Here is a 24,209-nt window from a genome sequence, read left to right on the forward strand (position 1 = left end):
CGGGCAGGACACTGTGACCTACAGATGCATTGGGATAGGTGTACAGCTGGACGAATTTGCATCCAGAGGGGATGTGAGGAAATCGTACCACCCCGACTGGTTTTGAGCAGAGGGATGACGAAGCGACGTCACGGAAACGAGGGGTCCGTGCGTCTCTGGTCGTCATCACCTTCCTTTCCTTTCCTTCTCCTTTCCTTGTCCTTGTCCTTGTCCTTGCAAGCGGACTCGAGCTTGATTCCCCTCTGACCTTCATTTGTACTCTCGACGATGCACGATGACGACCTTCCACTCTCACCTTGAGCTCTCGACGGCATTTCAGGCGCAATAACGAAAGTGTATAACTAAATATTGGCGCCCAACCGACAATGTCTCAAGTAAGCAGACCCTTCATCTTCCTCTTCATACGAGTGGTTAAGAATCCTTGCCTCGCACGACCCTTTCTCAGGTCCAACCTCGGACAGTCCCCTTGACTGATATGCCAAATGAGCAGAGAACATCGCCTCCTACCACATCGTCATCAACCTCCACCTCTTCCTCCTCGTCCTACCGATTCGCCACCCCTTCCTCGACCTCTGCCGGCGCCACCGCTATCTCGAAGGACGATCGGATTCAATCACTTCGGGAAGAAGTGGAACGACTGCGTGGACAACTGGGGTGAGTCTACCTATCCCGTCCTTTTCATTGCTTGCTCTTGCTCTACGATCTTTCACAACTGCCCGCCTCGGCTTCACCAGAAGCTATTCATTTCCGTCTTCTTCGCAGTCGGACATCTACCCGGCTCACCCGGTGAGATTCGTGATCGATTTCCACTAACTTACCACTATTCGCGTTGTTCATCCTTACCATTCGCTCCGTCATTTTGAGGACAGACAAACCTGACTAATCTGACACGAAATAGAGACAAAGACCCCCACAAGATCGTCCAGAGGCACATTGAGCTTCTCCACACTTACAACGAGATCAAAGATGGTACTCAGGCACTCATCGGGAAGGTAAGCTTCCGAGATCTCGTTAGCTTGGGTTGAAAGCTCATGAGATCGAGTCTCAGTACGCCCTCATCACGAACCGCACGATCAAGGAAGTCCATGAAGAACTCGAACTGCCACTAACAGACTAGGCAAAGACTAGGTAAAGAAGATTGGGCAGAATCGATTGCGCAACACTGTGATTGTTAGAAGTGCAGAAATCGCCACAGCATGTCAATGTAAAACTATGGATCCTGGCACATTCCACTTCACGCTCAAGCAATCACAGCTTGCTCGTCTCGTTTCAGGCAGAAGCGGAAGAGATGAAGAAGCTCTTGGAGACTGTGCACATTGAATCAGCTGATGCAAATCTTCTGTAGCGCTAAACTCTATCGGACGCTCACCGGAAGGGTCGATGGGACCAGCAGGCTTTCGGGAGTCGGCGGGAAGGGATGCGTAGACGGGGTCAGAGGTACTGACGAGACCCTTGGAGCCTTTAACGGAGGTGTTGTGGCTAGACGTGACTGGGTCAGCTGAATGGTCCCCACATCGGTAAAGCTCACATGGACAAGTTGTAGGACTCGCTGCTGGCGGCAGTCTCGCCGTGGACGAGCTTCCTCCAAGCCTCGTGACACTCGTGGATGATCTCGACGGCGTACTTCTTGGACTTGGCCTCTCCGGAGAAAGCGAAGACGTTCTGCGGCAGTCGATTAGCTTTATGCTTGTACAACATATCCAAGTACTTGGATGGTACTCTCAAACTCACCTCGGGCTTGCCGTCGGGGATTTTGTAGATTCTGAACCACTCATTGGTGGCCCTGATCAGACCAGGCAAGTGTCTCTCGACGTCCTCAACGTCGTTCAATCTCGGGGCGAGAGGGTCGTTGACGTCAACAACAAGCACCTTCCAGTCGGTCTCACCCTCGTCGAGGAGAGCCATGATACCGAGGACCTTGACCTGCTTGACCTGACCGACGTATCCGACGGCCTCACCGATCTCACAGACGTCGAGAGGATCGTTGTCACCGTTGGCACCGGTCTCGGCGTGCTTGACGTTGGGATCCTCCCAAGTTTGGGGGAAGGCTCCGTAGTTCCAGATGTAACCTGAGGGGAGATGTCAGCTGGCTTTGTCATCAATAGGAGGGACTCCCAGCTGACCGTGGTGGGGGAAACAGTTTCGGACGTATCGGAGCTTGCCCTTCTTGATGTCTAGGTCGAGAGTTAGCTAACTCGCACAGTGCTGAAGAGGCGTTTGCGTACCCTGCTTGATGGGGTTGAAAGCCTCCTCCTTGGAGATCTCCATCTTGGCGTTAGTCCATCTGGGAACCTCGACGACCACTACGAGAAGTGTCAGTCAGACATCGAATCTCCATCCTGAAGGGATATAGCTCACTGTTCAAGACGGTCTTGGACTCGTCGGCGAAGAGAGGGATGTCACTGAGTGTGACCTGTCAGTCCTTCGTTCAGGCGAGAGACCACAAAGATACTAGTTGCTCAACTCACTGGAAGGGAGAAACAACCTTGCCGTCCTTCTCAACGAACACTCGGTGCTCTGTGAGGGGGTACTGGTCAGTTACCGCCAACGAGATGGTGCAATTCGTGGATCCTAAAACTGACCAAGAGTGTTGGCAGCCTGGAAGTTGTAGAAATTATCGTCAGTCAGCATTCCCAAGCGCCTAGTGTCACCCCTTGACGTCTCTGAGATGTCTAGCTCCCCAACAATTGCCCTCCTCCCCTCTCAGTTCACCTCGCTACCAAGAAGCCTCTCTTTCGGTCCAGTCGTGAAAAGTCATACGACAGAAGATGGGACTCACACCAATGATCCTGGTCTGGTACTCTGACATTTTGTTCGCTCTTGACAGATGTGTGATGGTCGCTGATAATCTACGAGCCGCAGTGATGTTCATACACCTTTGTGTCTGGGGTTGAGAGCGAGAGAGAGGAAGAGAGGTTGACTGAGCAGCAGTGTCTGACCGGAATGGAAAGAAAGAAACACGGGGAAATGGACGAGTTGGGAAGCACGTCAGTAACTGAACCGATATCGCCACGTGGATAATCTGGAATAAGACATCAGCTTGGAGCGGGACCAAACGTAAAGAACTTTGATCCGATCGGCGTTATGATGTTGTGGCACCCTGGAGGACAAGGTGCAGGTGGAGGTTCGCCACCCATCGTCTCGTTGGTCCATCGCACGGCGATCTATTATCGTCTGCGAGTTCAGCGAGGGATATAGGTGGTCATCCTATAGAGAACCCACCCGAACTACTTTTCCACGGGAATCTCTCACAAATCACATCTGTCCATTCCCATCACAATGTCATCATGCCAGACTTGTTCATCGGAACTACCCGCTCCTCAATTACGAAGCGCTTTCATCACGCCTTGCTGTGACTCGCCGATCTGCGAGACTTGTATCGCTCGGAACCCCAGACTGAGGGAATACATCCCTTGTCTGCGATGTGGTGATCCGACGAGTAACGAGGAGCTGCGAGGGGGCGGCGGTTCTGTCCACCGAACACGTTCTCAACACAGACGTGATGGTGATGATGTTGGTGGGCGAAATGATATCGTTGGCGGAGAAGGCGGCCAGGTGGTCTTTGAGATTGGGGAAGATGAGGATGATCTTCCACCGACATATGACGAAGTGGCCATTGCATCTGTCACGGAAGAATGTCAATCGACCGGAGTTCAACACGATGGCGACGAGGCGCAGCAAAGTAAAGATGTCGATCATCGACAACGACAAGGCGATCGGGATGATGTGGACGTGGTCGAAGAGGATGGGATGGAGCTGGTCGAAGTTCGACATACGATCCAGAGGGGAGACACATTACTTGCTATAGCAAGGAAATATGCTGCGGATGTGAGTCTCGAGGTTTGCTATCTTTCACTTCCATATTACATTTACAATTGCATTTCGCTCGAATACGCTTCCTCCGGTCATCTTGTCATCGTATCTTTCATCGACGTGCCTCTTTTCGGTGATGGGATCGACAACTATCAGACCAGATACTGACTCGACTCGTGGTCCGATTTTTAGCCCCACGATCTCCTCACCTTGAACTCACTTCCACCCTCCGCTCTATCCACCCATCCTCGACTACTCCAAACGCGCAAAACCCTAATCATCTCACGTCGATCCGTCCTACGATCATCTCTCGGCTCTCATGCTCAATCGATCCCGCCTGAAGCAGCGATGGGCGAAGTCGATCCTGAACGAGAGAGGATGAAACAGGTCAAGAGGTTTCAGCTCTTGACGAAATCGACGGATCCCAGTATCGGTACGACGTATTTGAACTTGGAAGAGATGAGAGAAGGACAAGATCTGTTTGCGGAAGGGAGTGGTGAAGCACTTCCTTCCGTATCGGAGTATGGCGATAAGCGGTCGGAGGACGGGAACGGAGAACGTACAGGCGGTGGTGGCGGTGGGAAAGGGAAGAAATTGGTTTTGGCAGAAGAGAATAATCGACAAGATAGAGCTTTGGACAGGTTTTGGAGAGATGAAGAGTGGGAAGAACAAGTTGGCGGTCCGGAAATTGCGAGGAGGAAAAACGGGAAATGGAAGGTCGTCGGTAATGGGAGTGCTTTCGGACTTGGTGTAGGTGTCAAGAGTTAGGTTCTGGAACCTGCTCCTATCGCCAGTCGCTTCGAACCGATTGCATCGCTATCGGGATTGTTTGTTCTTGTTCATGTAAAACTACTTCCTACACACTCCTTATCCTTCTTTCTTTTTGACCTTCCGTCGCTTCGCTTATATGACAGACGGCGGATACCACCTTACGACTCACACGCGCATAATGTATAGACATGCATGTTGTACCCATCTACATAGTCTTACGCTACAACCCTGCCACACGCTAGTACAGTGTCCCCTCTCCATGCTGCCTTTCTTGATCTTACGAGGCAAAGCCAGGAGCAGCAACGGGCGATGGACCACCTGCTTGCGCATCGAGGGATTCGGGCAAATCCCACGCCTCGTCGTCGCCCGCTGATTGACCTTTACCTTTCGCGCGAGGGTCCACAGTGATCCCAGCTTCGATCCTGCGCAAGACGATGAGCTCGAAATACAGCCGAGGTCGAGCTCGTCCACTCACAATTTCATGCGAAGCATAGCAGCTTGAGTCAAAGCTGAGCTCTTCTTGCCGACTTTCAGAGCGCTTTCGAACATCTCTCCTCGATAGTCAGGGAGATTCATTTTCAGAACCTGCAAGCAATGCGTGGAGATGTCAGCTTCCGGCTGCTTTGCAGCAGAGTTCGGACATCTGACCTTGTCGATCAAATCAATCTTCCCTTCGATCTCCTTATTCTTGACCAGATCCTCGACCAAGAGCAGCATCTCAATCTCGGGGAGACCGAACGCCTGGGCCATAGTAGAAATCTGAATGGTCGAGAACGGTTGGACATATTGCACGATCGAGCGAGTGCGGATGAGACCGATTAGTGTGGTGGCATGTCGGCTCAAAAATGGATTGAGAAGCAAGATTGGCTGTATCGCAGTATCAGCTGTGCCTTCAGCCTCCATCCATGTGATCAGCACACACCGCAGCTCGACGCAGAAGGGTCATCACCTCGCCGTACTTCGCATCGACGAATGATGTGATCAAGTCCAGTATCCAGGTCGCGTTATCGTCGACTTGAGCTCTGAAGCTAGCTCGGTCTAGCAGGACTCGTCGGATTCTCGCTCGATCGGCACTTGCCATGACACAGAAAGCCGTGATGAGCGCAACATCCGCAGACGAGATGGCCTAAAAGCGGACATATCAGCTAGTCGTTCAGGAAAATGCTGAGTGGTGGCAGCTGACCTTGCCCTCCCAATCTCCCAAGCCACTTTCCTCCTCTTCGATAGCACCGAACTCGCTGCCAGCCCTACTCCAATCCCCATTACCTAAGCATACCAATCCTCTGGCTACACGAATCTTGACCATCACGCTTCTTCGTACTGCCGCACCTCGCGCTTCGTTCGCTCGTCTCTCGCGCAGGTCAGATGCGGTGACATTTGCAGCTTCAGCAGTTTGATTTCGGCCACCCGCTGCTGGAGGATGAAGTCTATCGAGGGTAGCTTCCAGCTTGGAGATGTGACCCGGGAGACCTTGAGGGAGATTGAAAGCAATAGAGGTCTACGGCGCAACGGTCAGTCTGTGCGATCCGGTTCCAGCAGTATCGTAACCAGGATGGCACGGCGATGACTCACCTCGAGAATGCCCACGCCGAGATCGACATGATGTTGGGGACTGGTACTATATTCTCTGACAGCGGCGTAGTTTTTCATGGCTTTTTGATAGTCTCCGACACGTAGCGACAATTGAGCGAGAGCGAGGTATGTGAGCTACGTCGGTAATCACAGTCAGCGCGCTAGAGAAGATTGTGATCAAGCTTTGGTGTGCCGGCAGTAGCCCAGCCCAACTCTGCTGAGAAAGGCGACGCTCACTCGTATACTCTCTTTGATCAGATTACTCATGTAACCTCTCAGTTCCACATCCAATCTCGTGCCCTCCTTCCTATCTTGTCCCCTTGCATTTTCCACCCACTGCATATCAGGAACACCCTCATTCTCCCCTCCATTCCCAGCGATTCCACCGAAATGTCCACTTGCACCCGCCACGGGAGTCTCCACATCAAGATCCATCAGACCTCCTTCGGCGACACCCCCACCCCCACCATCGGCTGCACCTGACGAGGGATCCGAAGCGGATTTGGAGGCTCTTCGAGTGGGATGAAGAGTCTCGTAGATCTGATTGATGGTCCGGAGGTAGAGCTCGTGGTCTAATGTCGATCTGATATGTGGGACCAATCGGACGAGAGCGGTGCGAGCCAGAAGAAGGGTCTGAGGAGTAGGTTGGGAGGTGGATGAAAGGAGTAGAGAGGGAATGTGAGATAAACGAGTGATCAATGCCCGGCCTGAAGGGGCGCGTCAGCGGAGTGCGCTGCCAGCCAGCGAAGAAGGCGGAGACAAAGAGACGGGCGATCGCTGAAACAGATAACAATATGATAGAAGACTTAGGTGCGGTGGAAATGTCTCATCAAGCACATGGAGCCAATTCAAGGATGGGGTGAAGGACGATTTGGAAATGAATGGGCTGAATAGACTCGAATCGCTACTCACCTTGATATGTGCCCTCATATGCTGCCCAATCGAACCCTTCAATGTCCACCTCTGAGATGATATCCTCCACCGACCTCTGTCGAGAGGTGGATGGCCCGGACATGTCAGAAGAGCTGAATATCAGTGATCGAAGCACTACCCTGCTGCGTCTTTTCAGCAAAAGGGGACGTGCCAGACCGTTGTTGTGCGAAGGTGTGCAGGAGGAAGGACGAGAATGATATATGTTGATGAGTGGATGGATGAGTGTGGTAAGTGTGCGGTGAGTGAAAGAGTTGACCTCCACCTCTCCGAGGACCGACTGACTGATTGACGCGTGTGGCACCGGCCAGGCCGAGCGAGGGGTATATACAGTATGTGGCGATACGACGACTATCGAATGGAGAGTCAGATGCTGGAAGCATCAGCGAATCGTGGGTGTCACGTATGAGCAACCTAGAGTACCCCATACACCTCGGACCTGAGACGGTTGGTCGGGAGACCGGTTGTATCACGCTTCGTGTTTCCTGAGACACCGGGTAGAGTACTGTAAGCGCTCAAAGATACGGATCTTGGATCAGGGCCATTACATTTGGTGATTGCAGCTCGTAGCGTTGTAACGACATATGTGGACGGACTATCGACATACGGGACTCAAGTCCTGGTCCCATCTTGTCATGCGAGGTCTTCCACACTCGATACTATAACTTGTGAGTCCACCCTTCTGCTTCCGACCTCTCGAATCCGTAACCTGTATCACCATGCGAACTCTCCCTCCTACTTTTCGCTACCGAATCGAACCCACCATGTCCCCCACCTTCACACCCATCACTACAAACCCATTGCCAACCGGCATCACCGTCCCCCTGACCTTTCCAGCAGACTTCCTTCAACTCCATCAGGTCCCTTTCATTCTCTTTGCCACAGAAGAAACACCATTCCACCTCAACTTCGTCGATCCCCTCTTTACCTCTACCCTTATCTCTCGGGATCATCCGTTCTCCTTTTTTATAGGCTGTCAAAAGGGAGCTGGGCCGAGAAGATACGTATGAAGATGGAGTGGATGATGAAGCTTGGAGTCGTAGTTCTTGTTCAATTTCCTGGACCTTTCGAGAGAATGAGGATGGGACGCGCAGTTGGTCGTTGTTACTGAGTGGCTTAATGGGGTCGGGGAGATATCGATAACTTGGACTGATGACGTTACGAATTTGATCCGACCGCGTCGCCTCATCTTGTCTCCCACTCTCATTCCTACCATAACTCCTGGCATTAGGTATATCTAGTGCTCTCACGGTGTTCTCCCCTCCAACAGTGAGACAACCATCCTCGGATCCAACTTTGGGTTTCAGAGTTGGACCATTTGACATGGTAATGGAATCGCTTCCATCACTATCTTCCTTTCCAACCGGACGTATCGGTATACTCCTCGAAGCATGCCCACCAAATCGGTGGCGACTACTTGTGGCAGTCAGGACATCCTCGAACCCCTTCAAGGGTCTGCGACCGCCTCCTAAGCTGGACCCTCGTAGATCTCTAAGACTGTTCGGGGCATAGCTTCCCGGTGCCAAGGGGGGTGCTAACAGACAGTCCCCACCACCAGTCGGGTCGTGTTCATCATCGTTCTCCCCTTGTCGAGGAGAACTCCGATTGATCACTAAGGGTTGAGGTAGTGAGAGTATCGGGACTTGCATAGTGGATGGGAGCGGAGAGGACGATTCGGCATCGCGGAGCAGGTTGCATGTCGCTGCGATCTCAGGTTGGATGGGGACAGGTATGGGTCTGGATGAAGTGTGGCTCCGGGATGAGAGTGGTCGATCCTTTTCTTGGGGTCTGTCGGAATGAAGGCGAGCAAAGGGATCAACTTGTCCCGGAGACTTTGGCTCCGTCGCTAGGAGATTGGGAGGTGGTGGTGGGAGAAGGGTTGGACGTGGTTGTGGGATCGACATGTCATACAGTACACAGACTTAAGAGTAGGGTGCGGTGAAAGATATTGACAGAACAAAGAGATGACTCAAGGTCTGACTTGCTAAGGCGCTGTCTCGATGCGTATCTAGACCTTTGAATGGGAAATTCTCAAGCGAAGATCTGCTTTGTCTGCTTTCACCTCCTTACGTTTCGCTTCCACCCTCATCGTCTAGCCCCAACGTCCCTGACGGATGAAAGGAAGTATAGTCAAGTTTCACCTCCTTCGCAAGTGCAGCACAAAGGAGCATTGAATGGAGGGGTCGACATACTTCATACTGCGTATCAAGTTTTTTTGACATTTAATATCATCATGTCATAAAGCACCTCTAAGCTGAATAGGATGGAGGGAAAGTCAGGAGATGTAGATCGGGCAATACGAACTTAGACCGACGCGCACAGTCCATATCCCCAACATTGCGCCAGCCCCGTCGAACCCGACCGCTACCGATCCTCAATCTTCATCAATCCTTGCTCCCTTCTCCTTCTCTCCCTCGCCTCAAGCTCTTTCTCGCCAGGTGTCTTCCCTCCTTCGATATATAGCTCCTGCAACAAGAGATCCACATCGGGGGTGACAACGTAATTCTTGTGCAATTCTCCTAACACCAACGCTGCTTTCTGCCTGTGATCGAGATGCACGAGATGTCTGATGAAAGTTGCTTCCACACCGGGTTCAACCTGGATTATTTCAGATCAGTTCTCAGTTGCAAAGATTCCGTCAAGGGGTCGGCCTGCTTGCTTGATCCGCAGTACTTGGAAGAAAAGGCACTCACGTTCATCACGATATCGTTGCCCATGACCATCTTGACCTTGCCACTTTTCATCACCACCAGAGTGCCGATCCTTCCCTCAGGAGGCGGCTCGTTCGCTTTCTTCGCATTGGCTTTCAGCTGGGCGGCGGTTGGCTTGATGTCTGGTTTGATATCCGGCGCCGCGGCTGATTGTGTCAGATCGACCGGACCTGTAGGGGCGAACTTGGGGAAGAGATGAGGGAATTGAAACATGAACAGCTTGTTCTCTGGGTCGTCCTGTGTATCACGATGGTCAACATGACTCCCTCGGGTCGATTGTGCTCGTACATGCTTGATGGGGCCAGGGGAAAGGGGCTGTTCCCCGGATACCAAGACTCACATGGCCCTCTGCAAGGACAAAGTCTCCCTCCATCGTCTCGTCTTCCTCTTCCTCCTCGCTTTCACTCAGATCCACTTTCTGCGCTTCGTTGACGACTTCGCCTTCCTCATCTTCAGGATCCTCAATCCCTCCCGTCATGGCAAACGATCTCACCCTGCGTCCCCTCTCATCTCGATCTTGCATCTCATCGTCCGAAAGCATAGCATCATCTTCCCTCAACTGTCGCGGCTGTTTCTCGGGCGAAATAGGCTCGTCCTTGACCCGAGGTAAAGAGGGATCGACAACGGGGGTAGTCGAGTCAATTTCCATAGCCTCCCTATCTCTACCTTTACCCTGTCGAGATTTCTCCTTGGGTTGAGCTTTGGCTTTCCCATTCGCCTTCCCCTGAGAGAGATTCCGGTCTCGGTATAAACTGGTTGGTGCGGATTCGCTCATTTGCGATACTTTGTCGATGTCGATGGGTTTACCCATCCCTCCTTCTTGGTCGGAATGATCAGAATAGACTTCATCGTCTGCGTAGTCCATTGACCGGGGAGCGGGAGCGGGAGCAGCGAAACGTTTGGAGGATGATGCTGGATGAGGAAGCTACGATTAGCTTGTTGTAAACACGATAACATTTTGATGGGGGATTCGTAGTTCTAGTCAACCAACAAGTGGCTGGGCTTAACGACGAGGGAGGAACAGGCAGAAAACGGATGAAATATGACACTCACAAGAAGCAGCAGGCCGGGGGCCACCGAAAACACCGGCAGCAACAGAGGTACCCACGACCGTTCCTCTTCCCCTACCTCGGGTAGGTCCACCTCGACCCCTTCCACGAAGTCCACCTCGGACAGGTTGTGCTGTGGTGATATCCTGCATCCGCGAGCATGTCAGCTTGAGCGTCCTTTCCCCCCTTTGCAGGGCCGTCAGCTAAACTTACGGGCTTCACGTCGACTTCTCTGAGAAACGTGATAAGGTGCATCAGCAAACGACTCCTGCCATTCGGAATTCCGTGACGACTGTAAGATACTCACTGCTTCACTCGCCTGATAGGCACCTTGGGCTTGAACTTCAACTTTTGAATCCCACCAGCTGGCGGTACACTCCCCGAGGGAGGAACGGATCCGTCTCCAACAGTCATCGGAGTTCCACTCCTCGAGACTGAAGCTGAAGTGCTTCCATCGCTAAGAGTTGCGATGCTCGCTGGACCAGGAGCTGATGGAACTGTCGGCGGTTGCGCTGATTGAGCTTGAGCGGCTGCGATCAAGGAAGGTTTGCCGCGGGTGGTAGGAGGCACAGGTGGTTTAGACATGATGGTTCGTTACCCACTTGGTAATAGAGGAGGTAGAGGAGTCGACGGACGGTGTCTGGTTGAGAAAGATGATGTTAATGTTGATTTAGGAAGACGTCTGGAAAGTCAAAACTCGAGGACGATGCAAGAGGTCCTAGCGATCCTCACGTGACCCTGATCTAGTTCTAATCTGATCTGTTCTGATCTTGTAATGACATTAGACCATTTCCTAATACCCTGTTGTAATCAACGGTGCCTTGCCGGCGGATGACGAGGCGCGGCTCTCGACTGCAAGCTCAGAAGACACAAGTTGCCACCAGACAGCGGTGACATCCATCGTCTGCGACACCGATACATTCTCAAACTATCGCAGCAGTCACTCAGGCCTGTCACAGCTACAGGAAACACTTCAATCAGAGTCCAGTCACACGAAGCCATACTTCGCGTCTACATCCACCGTCAAGAGAACAGCACAGACACGATCGCTAGTCAGCTCACGTTTTCTCGCGTTTTCCCACTCACCCTCACCTCGTCAGCATCCTCGATATGCCTACAGAACTTCCTTACGCTGCCGAAGCGGAGACAGGTCTGTCGTATGATGAATTAGAGGTCAGCAGCTGCGTTTGTCCGGATCGTCTTCACAGGCACGAAGCTGATATCGGTATCTCTACAGGTGTTACGAACGCAATATTACAAGGAGATTGAACAGGGGCACGTCACGACGCAGAGCAAATTCAATTATGGTGAGTTGGGTGGCAGGAGTGATGCGCTGCATCGGAGAACAAGCGATGGTAAAAGGAGTCGTGGGTCACTACGTCGGCAGTCCTTGTCCTCGCAAGAGCAGAAGGGAACGGCACCAGTGAAGGAGCAGCTAGGCATCCACTTGCCAGGCAGCGGAGACGCGACTAAGGAGTGGCCCGGCATGACAGCGGCCCTCTCGCGAATGCCTGGAGTGTTGCACAGAATGACGAGTGAGAACGAATCCTGATTACTCGTTCGCTCACAGGATGGGGTCTCGTCAAATCCTCTACCGCCGAGCTTCAAACAGAAGGTGTGAAGCTCTTGCAAGGTAAGTTATCCGTGCGGCCTCGTCACTCATTGTATTTCACAATGACTGCTGACAGCATCTTACCATTCGTAGAGATTTACTCGGCTTCTCCCGCACACCGACGGGAATGCACATACTACATAGCGGTAGGATACTACAAGCTTCGGAACTATGCTTATGCCCGAAAATTCAATGGTAAGCGGCTCCTTGTCCTCTCTACATGATGTGGCCATTCAAGCAGTCACTCGGCGTTGATCGGCGTTGATGTTGGTGTCGAAGACGCATGTCGCTGGATGATCAAAGTTGACTTACTCAATCTCACAGATCTGTTACTATCTGTTGAGCCCGAGAATATGCAAGCTCAATCACTACGTCAACTGATTGACCAAGCGGTGACTCGAGATGGTTATATCGGTGAGTGATAGGTCACAGCCAGCGGCGGCCTGTTGCATGATCGGCGTCACGCGTCACCCTTGAGTATCCCAGGTTGATATTTATGTCATGACTTTTAGGTATGGGGATCATCGCTGGTACTGCCGCTGTGGCCGGTGTCATCCTCGCTAGCGTCTTGAGGCGATCCGCGAGGAGGTGAGCGTCTTTGTGTAAGTCAGGCCCGACCGAGGATGTCCGATGTCCGTCGGTCGACGACTGGTATCTGTATGCGTGTTCTTCAATGATGCATCCTGCTATGAATAGTACTCGTTCAGTAAGGATATGCATCCTTCATAAACGAACAGTGATGTGTGTCATGTTTGAAAACGACCCTTGTACCGAGCTTCAAGCCGGCGGTTATCGAGGCAGTAAGAGGATTCAAATGCCGTACCCGCACCAAGGGCGCCAAAAAAAGGAAAAAACGTGACGGCCGAACAAATCCTATGACAGAAGAGAGAGACACCACACGCTGCTTCACCGTTATTCATTATCTGATACAACTTTCTCGATCTGATAGATTGTGCATTGCCCAGCAGAATCCCCATCCGCTCATCATTCAGTCAACAAATCGCCATCCCCATCCCAAGGCGAGACGATACCATACGAGCGACAACTCTTTAGATTGTTGCATCTTCGATCGCAAGAGCCTTCGAGTAAGAGGTGAGTGGGCGAGCGATTGTGTACGAATGATCCCGGCACCGATTGCGTGCCACGATGAAGCCAAGGTGAAGCGTGGGCTATGCACTTAAGGACTATGTTTGTTGGGCACAAGGTCGAGTTTCTCATGGGAGCTACAAGTGTGGTGTCAGACGCTGTTCCGCAAGGAAGCTCTGACGCTTTGACTGTCCGAGCAAGCCGACAAAAAGAGTCTGAATTGTTTACTGATCTCAGTATCTCTCTCTTCTCAGTCACATCAAATCTCAACATTATTCGCATCATACTCTCCTCGACTCGTTGCCGATCCCCACCGCTACGATCCCTCACTGGCGATCTACCCAGCAAGCAAGCTCGGGGCGACGACAATCAAGCGCATTATTTTTGCGGTGTAATCTCGCCGATACACCGCTGCCTATCTCCTCTTCCTCTTTTATCACACATATCACACCCTTGGCCTCACCATGTCAGCCACATCTTCTTCCAGCTCAACCTCACCGACCCACTTCCATCTCCATCCACATTCTGCCCATCTCACCGGCGCACCTCCTGTACAGCCTGCTGGAGAATCGTCGGTAGCTCTGGAGGAGGAGGAAGAACATGATTATGAGAGTTTACCCGTCGGCAGTGGATGGGCGGTGAACATGGCTGCGGGAGCGATGGTTAGTCAAGATTCTCACCTTCTTCATGGAGATCATCAGAGACCCTTGATGAGTCGTATGGGACGACAACTAATCTGGCTTACCGTCTGACAGGCTGGTATCTCTGAACATGCTGCGATCTTCCCTGTTGATTCGATCAAGGTATGTCTTTCTTCTCTTCAAAGTCTACCCTGTCAGATTGACATGCCCCGCTTAGACCCGAATGCAAGTCTTACCATCACTCTCTCCGATCCTCCAACCTCTATCCGCCTCCACTGCCGGTGCCGGTGCCAGTGCCGGTGCAGCGGCTGCACGACCTCCTCCTCCCCAACTCAACACCATCATGCAGCATGTCCGATCTATATCTACCACCGAAGGACTTCGATCGCTTTGGCGGGGTGTGGCGAGCGTCATCCTGGGTGCTGGACCGGCCCATGCGGCTCATTTTGGGATGTACGAATTCGTCAGAGAGATCAGTGGAGGCAGAGGAGAAGGATGGGGAGGTGTCGCGGGCACCGCGTTGGCCGGTGGTGCGGCGACAATCTCGAGTGATGCTCTTATGAACCCGTTTGATGGTGAGTTGCGGTAGATTCGCAGATCTTCAGATGTTGCCCAACCATGGTTATCTGCAAGGGCAGCGTCAAGAGCTAGTGAGAGAAAGCTGACCATGACCTCGACCCAAATTGCAGTGATCAAACAACGAATGCAAATCCGAAACTCGCCCCATCGAACCGTCCTATCATGCGCCAAAACAGTCTATGCCCGAGAAGGTCTCACAGCGTTCTACGTATCCTATCCTACGACCTTGACCATGAGCGTCCCGTTCACGGCTGTCCAGTTTTCGGCTTACGAGAGCTTGAAGACCTTGTTAAATCCGGGTGGAGGATATAGTCCCCTGACGCATGTCACGGCTGGTGGGATTGCCGGTGGTTTGGCTGCTGCCGTTACGACACCATTGGATGTTGCCAAGGTGAGTGTGAAATCAACTTGCCAGGAAGCGGGCGGACACGAAGGACTTGATTTCATAAAACCTCGTCCAGCTCTTGTGTGGATGATTCTGGAAGAGAGGTAGCTCACTTTCTGGCCCTATCGTCTTCTCTAGACCCTGCTCCAAACTCGAGGGTCCAACACTGACCCGAGAATACGAGCGGCTCGATCCATGTCGGAAGCATTACGGATCATCTACGATAGAGACGGAGCGAGAGGATTGAGAAGAGGAATGTTACCGAGAGTCTTGACGGTGGCTCCTAGTACAGCGATCAGTTGGATGAGTTATGAGTTCTTCAGTGAGTTTAGGTCTTTCCAGTATCAGTCCAGCTCCCATCCGGGGCTGTTTTGTGCAATGGGCGGTGCGTGATGCGTGATCGCTGATGAACCATTTCCCTTTCACTTTTGCAGAGGTGCTTATACGACAAGGTGGTGTGATGCCTGAATCAGGTCAGATGACATAGTGGCCGTGTCGAACTGGCGAGCCAAAAAAAAAAAGTCGGAATAGACAAGACAATTGGGCGAGACGAGTAATGAGGAGAGGCCGAACGATGCATTTATCATTCGATGATCCGTCAGATAGGGTTAACGAGCGACTGCTTTCATATCATACTATCCACCACACAAGACGAATCTATAAAATGAATCGAAATTGCACTCGTTCACACAGATTGTCACAGACTGATTAGAATGGCACAATTCGACAGGGAACAACTGTATTCACTCGTACCTTCCGTAGTGTAGCCAGGGTTGTTCAAATGAAACAACAAACAACAGCTTGTGCAAAAGACAAGTACAGTAATCCAGCGCAAAGAGGCGGGGTATGTTTTACACTGAACGATCAATATATCTCTTCTTCGTCCTCTTCTTCAGGTTCTTCACCGACTACCCGCAAAACGTGGTGTATCAGTCACATCCACGATATGGAGAGAATTCGGATATACTTCAGGAGAGAAACTCACCGAAATGTAATGGCTCGCCATGTCTGTATCTAGCAGGACTCGGTTCTCTCCCCGGAGTCAGATCGAATACAGGTAAAGGCGGTTTCAGCACTCCCACTGACATATTCTCCTTGTCTTCCATATCTAGTGGGACAAAGGTCTCGTCGCCATCCTCAAACCTCCCATCTCCTTCTGTCTGCTCATTAAGGCTACGCGCCTTCTCGTCAAGACCGTCATCTTCGGTCGGCGTTCCGGCGGAAATGTTCTTGTGAGAAGAGAGAAAAGGTTGATGTACCAGATGATGATCTTGGTCGAAATAGCTCCTGTCGCTCTCCTCACTAGACCTCCTCTTTCCGTCTGCTCGAATGTCAACGATCTCCTCCAAGTCTACTTGCGAGCTCCGACCGTATTGATCTACGAAATCGTGGATCGTATCCCTGCCTTTGGTGGACCTCAATAACGTCACACCTGGGTCACTCAGTGCAGATGTCTTCTCTCCGATGTGTATCTCCTCGCTTGGCGATGCAGGCTCCAATGGGCCATCATCATTCGCCGAGGCAGCGGTTCGGTGTTTCCGAGAGGATTCAACCGCTCGAGGAGTGATCTCCTCGTCTAATCTTTCGGGTGAAGTAGGATATTGGGTGGCTGCCCCAATCGTGACAGGTGCCGGTGTATGTGGTTTCGTGATCAGAGCAGCCGATATACTTCCCCCGACTTTCTCATGCGCAGACTCCAATGGAAGGATCGGAAGTGGTGGTGCATCTTGTCTATCCATCCTTTGAGCTCCATTGGCGATCAAAATATCTGTTGACGTCCATTAGCTTTGCTTCTGAAAGACAACTAAATCGTAGGCAAACTTCCAAACTCACCCATCCATTTCTCTTCCTCCTGTTCCCCTCCTTTCCTCGGCCCTCTATGGCTTAGTTTTGAGTGTTTGCTACCTCTTGGACTGGACCCGACGCTGCTTGCCTCGCTTGCGGTCCTCAACTCATAGTCTATTTCCTGCTCTCTCTGCCCATTCTTTCCTCTGTCACTTGTGTTTTCATCTGTTTTGACCCTCCTCGTCGTCTTCCTAGCCAAGAAGAGACCTTTGGGTTCCATCACTTTAGGCTCGACCACCCGATTTCTCAGAATTTCGCCTCGAGCCTGTACACTGCCTGCACTTCTTGTCCTTTGGCTAGGCTCAATGGGATGGCTCGGTAGAGGATCTGGAGCCAAGTGCCAGACACTCGAGTTGGGCTGGTCCGACGCACTTTTCGTCAAAGACATCTTTTTGGCTTGTGGTCGATGTACCAACATCCGATCAAAGTCATTCTGGTCCCATACATGTGCTGGACGAGCACTACTGCTTCGGATCAGTTCAGATTTCGCGTTGGCACTTGCACGTTTTCTGGTCTTCGGTGAGAAGCGACCAAACGTTCTCTTATGTTGCGGCTCAGCAACAGCCATTTGGTACTCCTGACGGATGGCATTAGTCCTGGCTTCGGGTCCTCCTTGAGAAAGACGGTGGCTTACGAAAGGAACACGCTCTTCAAAGAGGAAACAGAGATCGGTCGTTCGCGGATCAGCCAATGGGTTTGTCACATGACTTTCTGGTCGAGTCGGCCTTGCCCTGTACTCTATCTATAGCGAGCTCGCTGAATCAGCGGCGTCCACGAATTCTCTGTTAGTCTGCTCACGAATGCCCAGTTTGCTTCTCTATAGGTCAACTCCTCTCTATCGATCCACCCGCCTCCCATCATAAGATCTGCCCAACAGTCTACAAATGCCTCTTCGACAAATGCCCATCTCTGGCCATCTCCTGTCAGCACTGAAGTTGAGTCGATGCTCGTTCCTATCTTCGGCGTAGTATCGTAGTTGAAGGGCGTGGCTCCTTTTTGCGATTTCTGCAGTCGACGGCGGAGCTCGTCTCTTTCTTTTGGCCAATCGACGATAGAAGACTCGATCGGTGGAGAGAAGGTGAGAGAAATATCAAGTAGCGGATCCGTGCGGTGGAATCCACCTGCAGGAGAGGCAAAGTCGGACCAATCCATAGTCTGGCGTTTCTGCGAAATGCCCTGTGTCGCATATGGACCTCAGTTCAGACCGAGGTACAAAAACAGATACACCTACCATTTTGGCGCTTTCTGTGAGATCAAACTGCAGCCTGTTTCTGATGTCTCCCTCGTGTCCGTCTTCCGCTGTCAACAAAGGGGCATCGAATCCATCCTCCTCGAACAAACTCCATTCTTTGCCAGCCAAACTACCCCATCTCGTCTCTTCACCTTCACCTGGATCACCGGTCTTCCTGTTTGCGCCTCTTTGGCCTGGCGGAAGCGCTTTCCCATACGACGTCGCCCTGCCTAGATCTGTGGTGCCAGTTGAGGAAGAAGCAACGGGCAAGTGCTCTTTGACCATCATCCTTTTGCGCCACGCCGAGGAGAATCTGGGACGACTGACATCACCCCTTCTCGCCTTCCAAGTTACCCTCTCCCATGCATCCCACTTGACCCCAGCGGGGAGATCATTCGCCCACAGTTCTGATTGAACAATCAGATCTTTGGAATACGCGCGCACAGCCCTTTCTATCGTCTCGCAGCGGACGACCCTTGCACCCCGCCGCGGTGCTCCTCGTGCGAGATCCGCGTCGGAAGCCACCATGGCCGGATAACCAGACACCCATTCTTTCAGGCGGAAGGGAAGATCGCTCAAACCGAGACTTCCTTTTGTACTTGTCGATCGTATGTAAGCAAGTAAGAGATGTTCGGTTGCGGCTGCTGCTCGAACAAAGAACTCGTGTGCGCTCATTGCCGCCACGGACGTTGGTATGTCGAACAGTAAAGGAGCAAAGAGCGATGAAAGGGCATGAGGGGTTAGTCCTGAGAGGTGAGAGTGTGCCGCAAATCGGGAGAGGAGATGGAAGATGGGAACGATGATCCTATCATACACGGACTCTGACAGGATGACGGCAAGAAAGGGGAATGCGCTGGGAGGGTACCCCGCAGCTGATCGAACGATCAGCCTTATAGTTCATGGGCAGGGACCGACTCACCTCTCTCCCGGCCCCTCCACTCCTCATACGCTTCCCACTCCAAGACGCCGTGGGATGTTTGATGCGATCCTTCTTTTACACGTGTAATCCGACTCATAGCCCAACGAAGGAGCCAAGCAAGCTCTTGTTCATTGGCGAATTGGACATTTTGCAGAAAGGCTTCATGCTTGCTTTGTGAACCTCGTCCACTATTCATAAGTATTAGTGTAAGTCGGTCATTGCCACAAAACCACGTCGATCTCACGAAAGAGTGCCAAGGTATGCTTGAATCAACAACTTGGTTCGAGTCTGATTCAGCTCCAGAGCTTGATTTGAAAAGAGCATGGGGGTTGCTAGGGCTATCGACGTTATCCATACCATATCAGCACGCTTGTACTCCGGACAAGGATGGGAGTTACAAGCACTCACCCCTGCGTATCATTTCCTCCCCGATATCCTTGATGACCCGCCCCGCGTCCTCGACACCCAAAGTTATTGTACTGCCAATTCCTCTGAGGAACCCATACTGACGGACACTGGTCAAGTCGGTCAAGTCGTCCGTGGCATAGGAGAACGAATCGATCGAGTTGTCGGATGCTGTGCGAGCAGGGACACGAGTCGGTAGGAAAGTGTGTTTGGGAGGCAGGAGAGGTGGCGGTGTCTCCGGCGGGGTGAGGGGATGAGATGGTCTGGAAGGCAGTGTCCTGGGCGACCAATCAGCGCTATTGACATAAGATAGGCTGAACAAGGTGGTTTCTGCACATCGCAATGAGGCGGGGAAACAGGCATCCAACTACACACCTCGATCCAGTTGGTATGGTTGTGCCGAACTCGCCAATTTTATAGTCATCAATCTCGCAACGGGAACTTCCGCTGGACGTAGCCGCTCGACTACTCAGTGACCCGGCAGCAATTCGAGGTGGAGTTGATGTTGTCGACGATTTGGCTTGCTTTTCCTTTTTTGAGCGGGAGAAGAGTGAGGCCATCATTGGGATCTGGTGTTGGGCTAGTTGAGTTGGATCTTGCTTGGGCTTAGTGTTGTGGTCAAAGTAGGCTGCGAGCGCACAAAAAACAGTCTCAAGACGTCACCAAGGACATGGGATGGGACATGGAGATGTAGCCGGGGACGACAATCTGTCTTCAAGAGAGAAAGGAATCTCTCGTGTGGTATCGAAAGGGCGATAGGCTGCGTGCTTTTGCGACCACGGGCAGGAGGAACTGGTGAGAGTAATGCTGAAACCTGATTACAAGCAAGTGAATGGAAGAGAAGAAAGCAAAAGAGGATACGACCAGAGGAATGATCGAGTAACACGGTCGACGAGATGCTTATGCGATGAAACGTGTGCGGGTGGCCAGAGCAGCGAGACGTGGATGGATGGGGTGATCTGTGCGCAAGGAATTCGAAACGGATACCGCACGCACCACCCAACAAATCAGCTTTTCAATCTATAGATAGCATCCTCCTTGCAACCTCTGTGATAGCTTCGCGTCTGACTCGGATCCTTCTCAACGACATCTGAGCTTCCCTGCCTCGCGCGAAGACCTGGGGGCGGCCATATCTGACCAACTCATCGTACTCTTCACTGAGGTCGTCGAGGAAGTCTCGAGAGAACGCTGTCACCTTGTGCCTCGCAAGCCAGGCCAGGGGAACAGATTGGAGTGCCTCCGGATTTGATCGTACAAGGGTGTCAGACGCGTCTCTCGTAGCGGCATGTATAAAAAGGTAGGTATCGAAGCAAGGGGGAACGAGGTACATGTAACTCGACGTTTCATCTTGTCGAAACTCTACTCGTGTTCGCCTTTTTGTTCGTCAACAACCGGTCCTGTCCGAATGTACTGTACGAGTACGATACAGCGATTGAGGAAATGCTAATTCAAATTAGATCTGATTACAATTCAAGTGTTACCTCTGTGATCCCCGAGTGGCCACCCTGAAATGCTGCTTGGGTGGTGCAAGGTCCTTTGTGTACTAACCCCGGTCTGGAGACCCTGACTCTCTACTGTCCATCCCATCTCAACTCCAGTTCGTTTCATGTCATTTTCGAACAACACGATCACAAAACCTCGCCTTTGCACTCTGTCATCTCCCTGTCAATCACGACAACCCAGTCGTCCCTCACAGTGGAATAGTGGCATGCAGCCACAGACTGGAACTTGATCTGCTTTACGCCTATCCTAACATGACATCTCGACTTCGAATGCCCTCTTTTCGAACACAACAATCAGACAGCGGCTCGCCCACGTTACCGATTCACGCTCCTACTGCTTCCTCCTCCTCCGGATCTCGTTCGCTTACCGAAGAAAACACTGATCTGGCCACAGCCAGCGATGTGCCCTCTCTCGCCCCGCCTATCGGCTCCACTCCTGGACGTCCTTTCATCCCTACCGACGAAGCCTCCAGCCCCCTCGCTCAAGTAGTCGATACACCGCAACGACAGCGTCGAAGAGTGACAATCTTGCCCCCGATCACCGCCACCACTCTCGATCATCTTCAGAATACACACTCTTCCTCTCCTCCCGTACAAGGACGTCGGCGAGCGCATACCGTCAGTGTCTCTTTACGATCTGCCAATCGACCGAAATTCGACGCGGACGAAGTACGTCAACCGCTTACTGGGATCACGCGATCTGGACGTCCTTACGATGTGGAGGAAGGTCTTGGGAGAGTTCGAACCACATCAACAACCAGAAGGAGGAGAAGCGGAACGGTGGGAAGCGTGTCAGATCGAGCGGGAACACCCGTAGGATTTGACATGCCAGTATATAGTGGCGATGGGAATGGCGGCGAGCTGCAAGATGATATGGTGGGATTACTGGATTGTATCGATCCTCATGTCTCCACAGGTATGTAAGAAGTGGAATCGAAGACCATGCGAGCGCTGATGTCCGTCTCTTACCAGTGAATCACCTTCAAAACATGACCAATTCCGTTCTCATTCCCCATTTCCCCCAATTATGGAGTCGAAGACCTGAAGTTCAGCTTCCTGAGACAACAAGTGAGGAGAGTCTGATGTGAGTGTCTCTGATCGATCCCAACTTAGAGGTTGCTGATTAGCGTGCCGATCTCGCCAGACCTCAATCTGGGAAAGACAGTTCAGATGGCCTTCCATCCGGCCGTTCGAGATCTGCCACCACTCGGTCGAGGACTGGAACTATATCGCGATTCCTTCCGGACTTCATGTCAGGTCACGAATCTTCACCCGTATCCGGTGTTCCTTCTACCTCCGCCACGGACCCACCTCCTTCGTCTAGCTGGGGAGGAGCTCACCCTATTCCCATCCCTGAAGAACCTGCTACAGCGGAGGGATCAACAGAACAGGACCAACGACCATCCTCGTACTCTGATCTCGTTCCCCCATTAGGTTCGGCTTCACAAATAGAAGCGCAGGAGATGGAAGACGACATCGCAGACATCAAAGAGGATCACGAACTCGATCGACACGTCAAACACATGCTGAAGCAAAATAAGAGGGCAAAGGCGAAGAGAGCTCTACAGGGGCTGTGGACTTTCGTCAAAACACCAATGGGCTTTTTCACAGCTGTCTACGGGTTCTGTGTGGCTTTCTGGGGTGCCGCCATCGTCTTGTTCCTTCTAGGGTGGATCCCAACGAGCAGTAAATACAGACAGGACGTATGGGTTGGTAAGTGGTAGATTCACAACTGGAGATTTTGCGTCCAAGTCGCTGACAGGCTCGGCGTCATGCTCGTAGAGATATCAAGTCAGGTCACAAACGGTCTATTCACATTGACAGGTGTGGGACTAATCCCTTGGCGAGCTATGGACACCTATCGTAAGCGAATTGTCACTACTTACACCGAACTGATGAGGCTAATCCGTCGATTTAGGCATGTCGGTAATCTGGACGCTCAAATCCAGATCCGCAAGAAGGAGGAAGCAACGAGGTCTTCCCCCCATAGAAGACGAGAATGACCTTCCTGACCCAGCTCTTATCAAGGATTATGTCCATGTCAGTCATCAGCCCGTTATGCTATGATCATAGGAACAACGCTGATAGAGGTGCTGCGCAGGTATTGACAGACGAAGAACAAGAACGCCTCCGCTATCAGCAAGAAAAGTTCGCGCAATCGCAGACTTGGTACAGACCACATGCGAATGCGACGCACAGAGCATTCCCGATGAAGTGGGCGTTGTGGAACACAATCGTGAGTTCCCGCCGCCGGTCAAAAAGGCACGCGGACTGACTAGCGTTCCTGTGTTCAGCTTATGGACGGGAATTCGTTTTTCCAATGGTGAGCGCGATATGTCATCTAGCATGATTCAGGTTACATTGGACTGACTTAGTCTGCTTCAATCGCAGCATTCTCTGGTGAGCCTCGCGTTTCGGGAGGACTGAGAAGATGCTGACTTACACTGATTATGAAGTGGTTGTATGTGGGGCATGAGTGAGTACAGGCCGGCTCATGTGAATTAAGTAGCAGCTGACGCGGTACGATGGCAGACTGGCATGTACGACCTGCCTGGACGACAGGTACTCTCATTCCGTGCTCCTTCTTATGTGGTATAGGGTAGGTGTCTTTCCTGCATAATCGCTTCCAACTGACCGACTGATATCTGTGATCTTCCAGTGCTGCCGTGCTCATATGGCAGGGATCAGTACGAACGAAAAAGAATGTCGAAGTATCCCAAAAGCTCCGTGAAGCCCTCAGCGTGCCTCTGGCTATCGGTGTTCCTGGATCACAGAACGGTACTTCCTTATTGGCAAAAAACATTTCAGCCTCTGTACCCGATGTCTCTGAGTCATCGGCTGAAAAGAAACCGGAGCGCAAAGCGGGCGGGGAAGCACGAAGAGCTACCGTAACCTTTAGCAACGTCACCAAAAATGTGGGCCTCAACGAGGAAGAGACAAGAGGTGATGAGGAGAAGGGAAGAGAAAGAGCCATTACTCTGGCGGCACCGGAGGTTTCGCGTGAGAGCGCGGAGTTGTCTTTGGAAGAAAAGGAAGCGATAGCTATGAAGGAGGTCAGGTCGGTATGAAAGTTTCGATCATTATTCGATTGGTTGTATCACTGCATCAAGATAGCAGGATTGGGTCTGTGCAGGACATTGTAGGGATGCATCTTAGGC

The 24,209-nt window shown here is 51.9% G+C and overlaps 10 protein-coding genes across 10 annotated transcripts; 5 read left to right on the top strand and 5 right to left on the bottom strand.

Annotated features, from left to right (window-relative positions):
- Nucleotides 1–365: 365 nt before the first annotated feature.
- Nucleotides 366–1,117, top strand: IAR55_004734 (uncharacterized protein; the record flags this gene model as incomplete). The annotated part of the gene is made up of 4 exons (XM_066947831.1): nt 366–374; nt 446–654; nt 899–992; nt 1,049–1,117. The coding sequence occupies 4 exons, from the start codon at nt 366–368 to the stop codon at nt 1,115–1,117; spliced, it is 381 nt and encodes a 126-aa protein (XP_066801290.1).
- A 152-nt stretch (nt 1,118–1,269) lies between these two features.
- IAR55_004735 (inorganic pyrophosphatase) lies at nt 1,270–2,809 on the bottom strand (the record flags this gene model as incomplete). The annotated part of the gene is made up of 10 exons (XM_066947832.1): nt 1,270–1,307; nt 1,370–1,479; nt 1,529–1,662; nt 1,732–2,069; nt 2,124–2,174; nt 2,226–2,303; nt 2,359–2,402; nt 2,469–2,517; nt 2,583–2,598; nt 2,780–2,809. 10 exons carry the CDS (start codon nt 2,807–2,809, stop codon nt 1,270–1,272), a joined length of 888 nt encoding a protein of 295 aa, XP_066801291.1.
- A 470-nt stretch (nt 2,810–3,279) lies between these two features.
- Nucleotides 3,280–4,581, top strand: IAR55_004736 (uncharacterized protein; the record flags this gene model as incomplete). Its single annotated transcript, XM_066947833.1, has 2 exons — nt 3,280–3,828; nt 4,006–4,581. The coding sequence occupies 2 exons, from the start codon at nt 3,280–3,282 to the stop codon at nt 4,579–4,581; spliced, it is 1,125 nt and encodes a 374-aa protein (XP_066801292.1).
- A 280-nt stretch (nt 4,582–4,861) lies between these two features.
- Nucleotides 4,862–7,171, bottom strand: IAR55_004737 (uncharacterized protein; the record flags this gene model as incomplete). Its single annotated transcript, XM_066947834.1, has 9 exons — nt 4,862–5,006; nt 5,060–5,169; nt 5,233–5,451; nt 5,507–5,710; nt 5,768–6,082; nt 6,157–6,291; nt 6,394–6,492; nt 6,580–6,863; nt 7,069–7,171. 9 exons carry the CDS (start codon nt 7,169–7,171, stop codon nt 4,862–4,864), a joined length of 1,614 nt encoding a protein of 537 aa, XP_066801293.1.
- A 574-nt stretch (nt 7,172–7,745) lies between these two features.
- On the bottom strand, nt 7,746–8,990 carry IAR55_004738 (uncharacterized protein; the record flags this gene model as incomplete). The annotated part of the gene is made up of 1 exon (XM_066947835.1): nt 7,746–8,990. The coding sequence occupies one exon, from the start codon at nt 8,988–8,990 to the stop codon at nt 7,746–7,748; it is 1,245 nt and encodes a 414-aa protein (XP_066801294.1).
- A 460-nt stretch (nt 8,991–9,450) lies between these two features.
- Nucleotides 9,451–11,431, bottom strand: IAR55_004739 (uncharacterized protein; the record flags this gene model as incomplete). Its single annotated transcript, XM_066947836.1, has 6 exons — nt 9,451–9,684; nt 9,780–10,034; nt 10,138–10,709; nt 10,851–10,992; nt 11,060–11,078; nt 11,154–11,431. 6 exons carry the CDS (start codon nt 11,429–11,431, stop codon nt 9,451–9,453), a joined length of 1,500 nt encoding a protein of 499 aa, XP_066801295.1.
- Nucleotides 11,432–11,956: 525 nt separating this feature from the next.
- IAR55_004740 (mitochondria fission 1 protein) lies at nt 11,957–13,050 on the top strand (the record flags this gene model as incomplete). The annotated part of the gene is made up of 6 exons (XM_066947837.1): nt 11,957–12,019; nt 12,084–12,153; nt 12,417–12,479; nt 12,552–12,653; nt 12,783–12,872; nt 12,971–13,050. The coding sequence occupies 6 exons, from the start codon at nt 11,957–11,959 to the stop codon at nt 13,048–13,050; spliced, it is 468 nt and encodes a 155-aa protein (XP_066801296.1).
- A 958-nt stretch (nt 13,051–14,008) lies between these two features.
- Nucleotides 14,009–15,636, top strand: IAR55_004741 (uncharacterized protein; the record flags this gene model as incomplete). Its single annotated transcript, XM_066947838.1, has 6 exons — nt 14,009–14,206; nt 14,300–14,347; nt 14,403–14,760; nt 14,875–15,155; nt 15,288–15,471; nt 15,584–15,636. 6 exons carry the CDS (start codon nt 14,009–14,011, stop codon nt 15,634–15,636), a joined length of 1,122 nt encoding a protein of 373 aa, XP_066801297.1.
- Nucleotides 15,637–16,013: 377 nt separating this feature from the next.
- IAR55_004742 (uncharacterized protein) lies at nt 16,014–20,112 on the bottom strand (the record flags this gene model as incomplete). The annotated part of the gene is made up of 10 exons (XM_066947839.1): nt 16,014–16,057; nt 16,135–16,917; nt 16,983–17,571; nt 17,629–17,736; nt 17,793–18,170; nt 18,226–19,097; nt 19,145–19,332; nt 19,389–19,482; nt 19,553–19,827; nt 19,925–20,112. 10 exons carry the CDS (start codon nt 20,110–20,112, stop codon nt 16,014–16,016), a joined length of 3,519 nt encoding a protein of 1,172 aa, XP_066801298.1.
- A 1,191-nt stretch (nt 20,113–21,303) lies between these two features.
- Nucleotides 21,304–24,119, top strand: IAR55_004743 (uncharacterized protein; the record flags this gene model as incomplete). Its single annotated transcript, XM_066947840.1, has 11 exons — nt 21,304–21,967; nt 22,024–22,135; nt 22,196–22,764; nt 22,834–22,914; nt 22,970–23,091; nt 23,153–23,287; nt 23,346–23,374; nt 23,443–23,451; nt 23,508–23,527; nt 23,584–23,650; nt 23,711–24,119. The coding sequence occupies 11 exons, from the start codon at nt 21,304–21,306 to the stop codon at nt 24,117–24,119; spliced, it is 2,217 nt and encodes a 738-aa protein (XP_066801299.1).
- Between the last annotated feature and the right edge of the window lie 90 nt (nt 24,120–24,209).

The sequence above is a fragment of the Kwoniella newhampshirensis genome, chromosome 9, assembly GCF_039105145.1.
Source record: "Kwoniella newhampshirensis strain CBS 13917 chromosome 9, whole genome shotgun sequence".
Taxonomy (NCBI): Eukaryota; Fungi; Basidiomycota; class Tremellomycetes; order Tremellales; family Cryptococcaceae; genus Kwoniella; species Kwoniella newhampshirensis.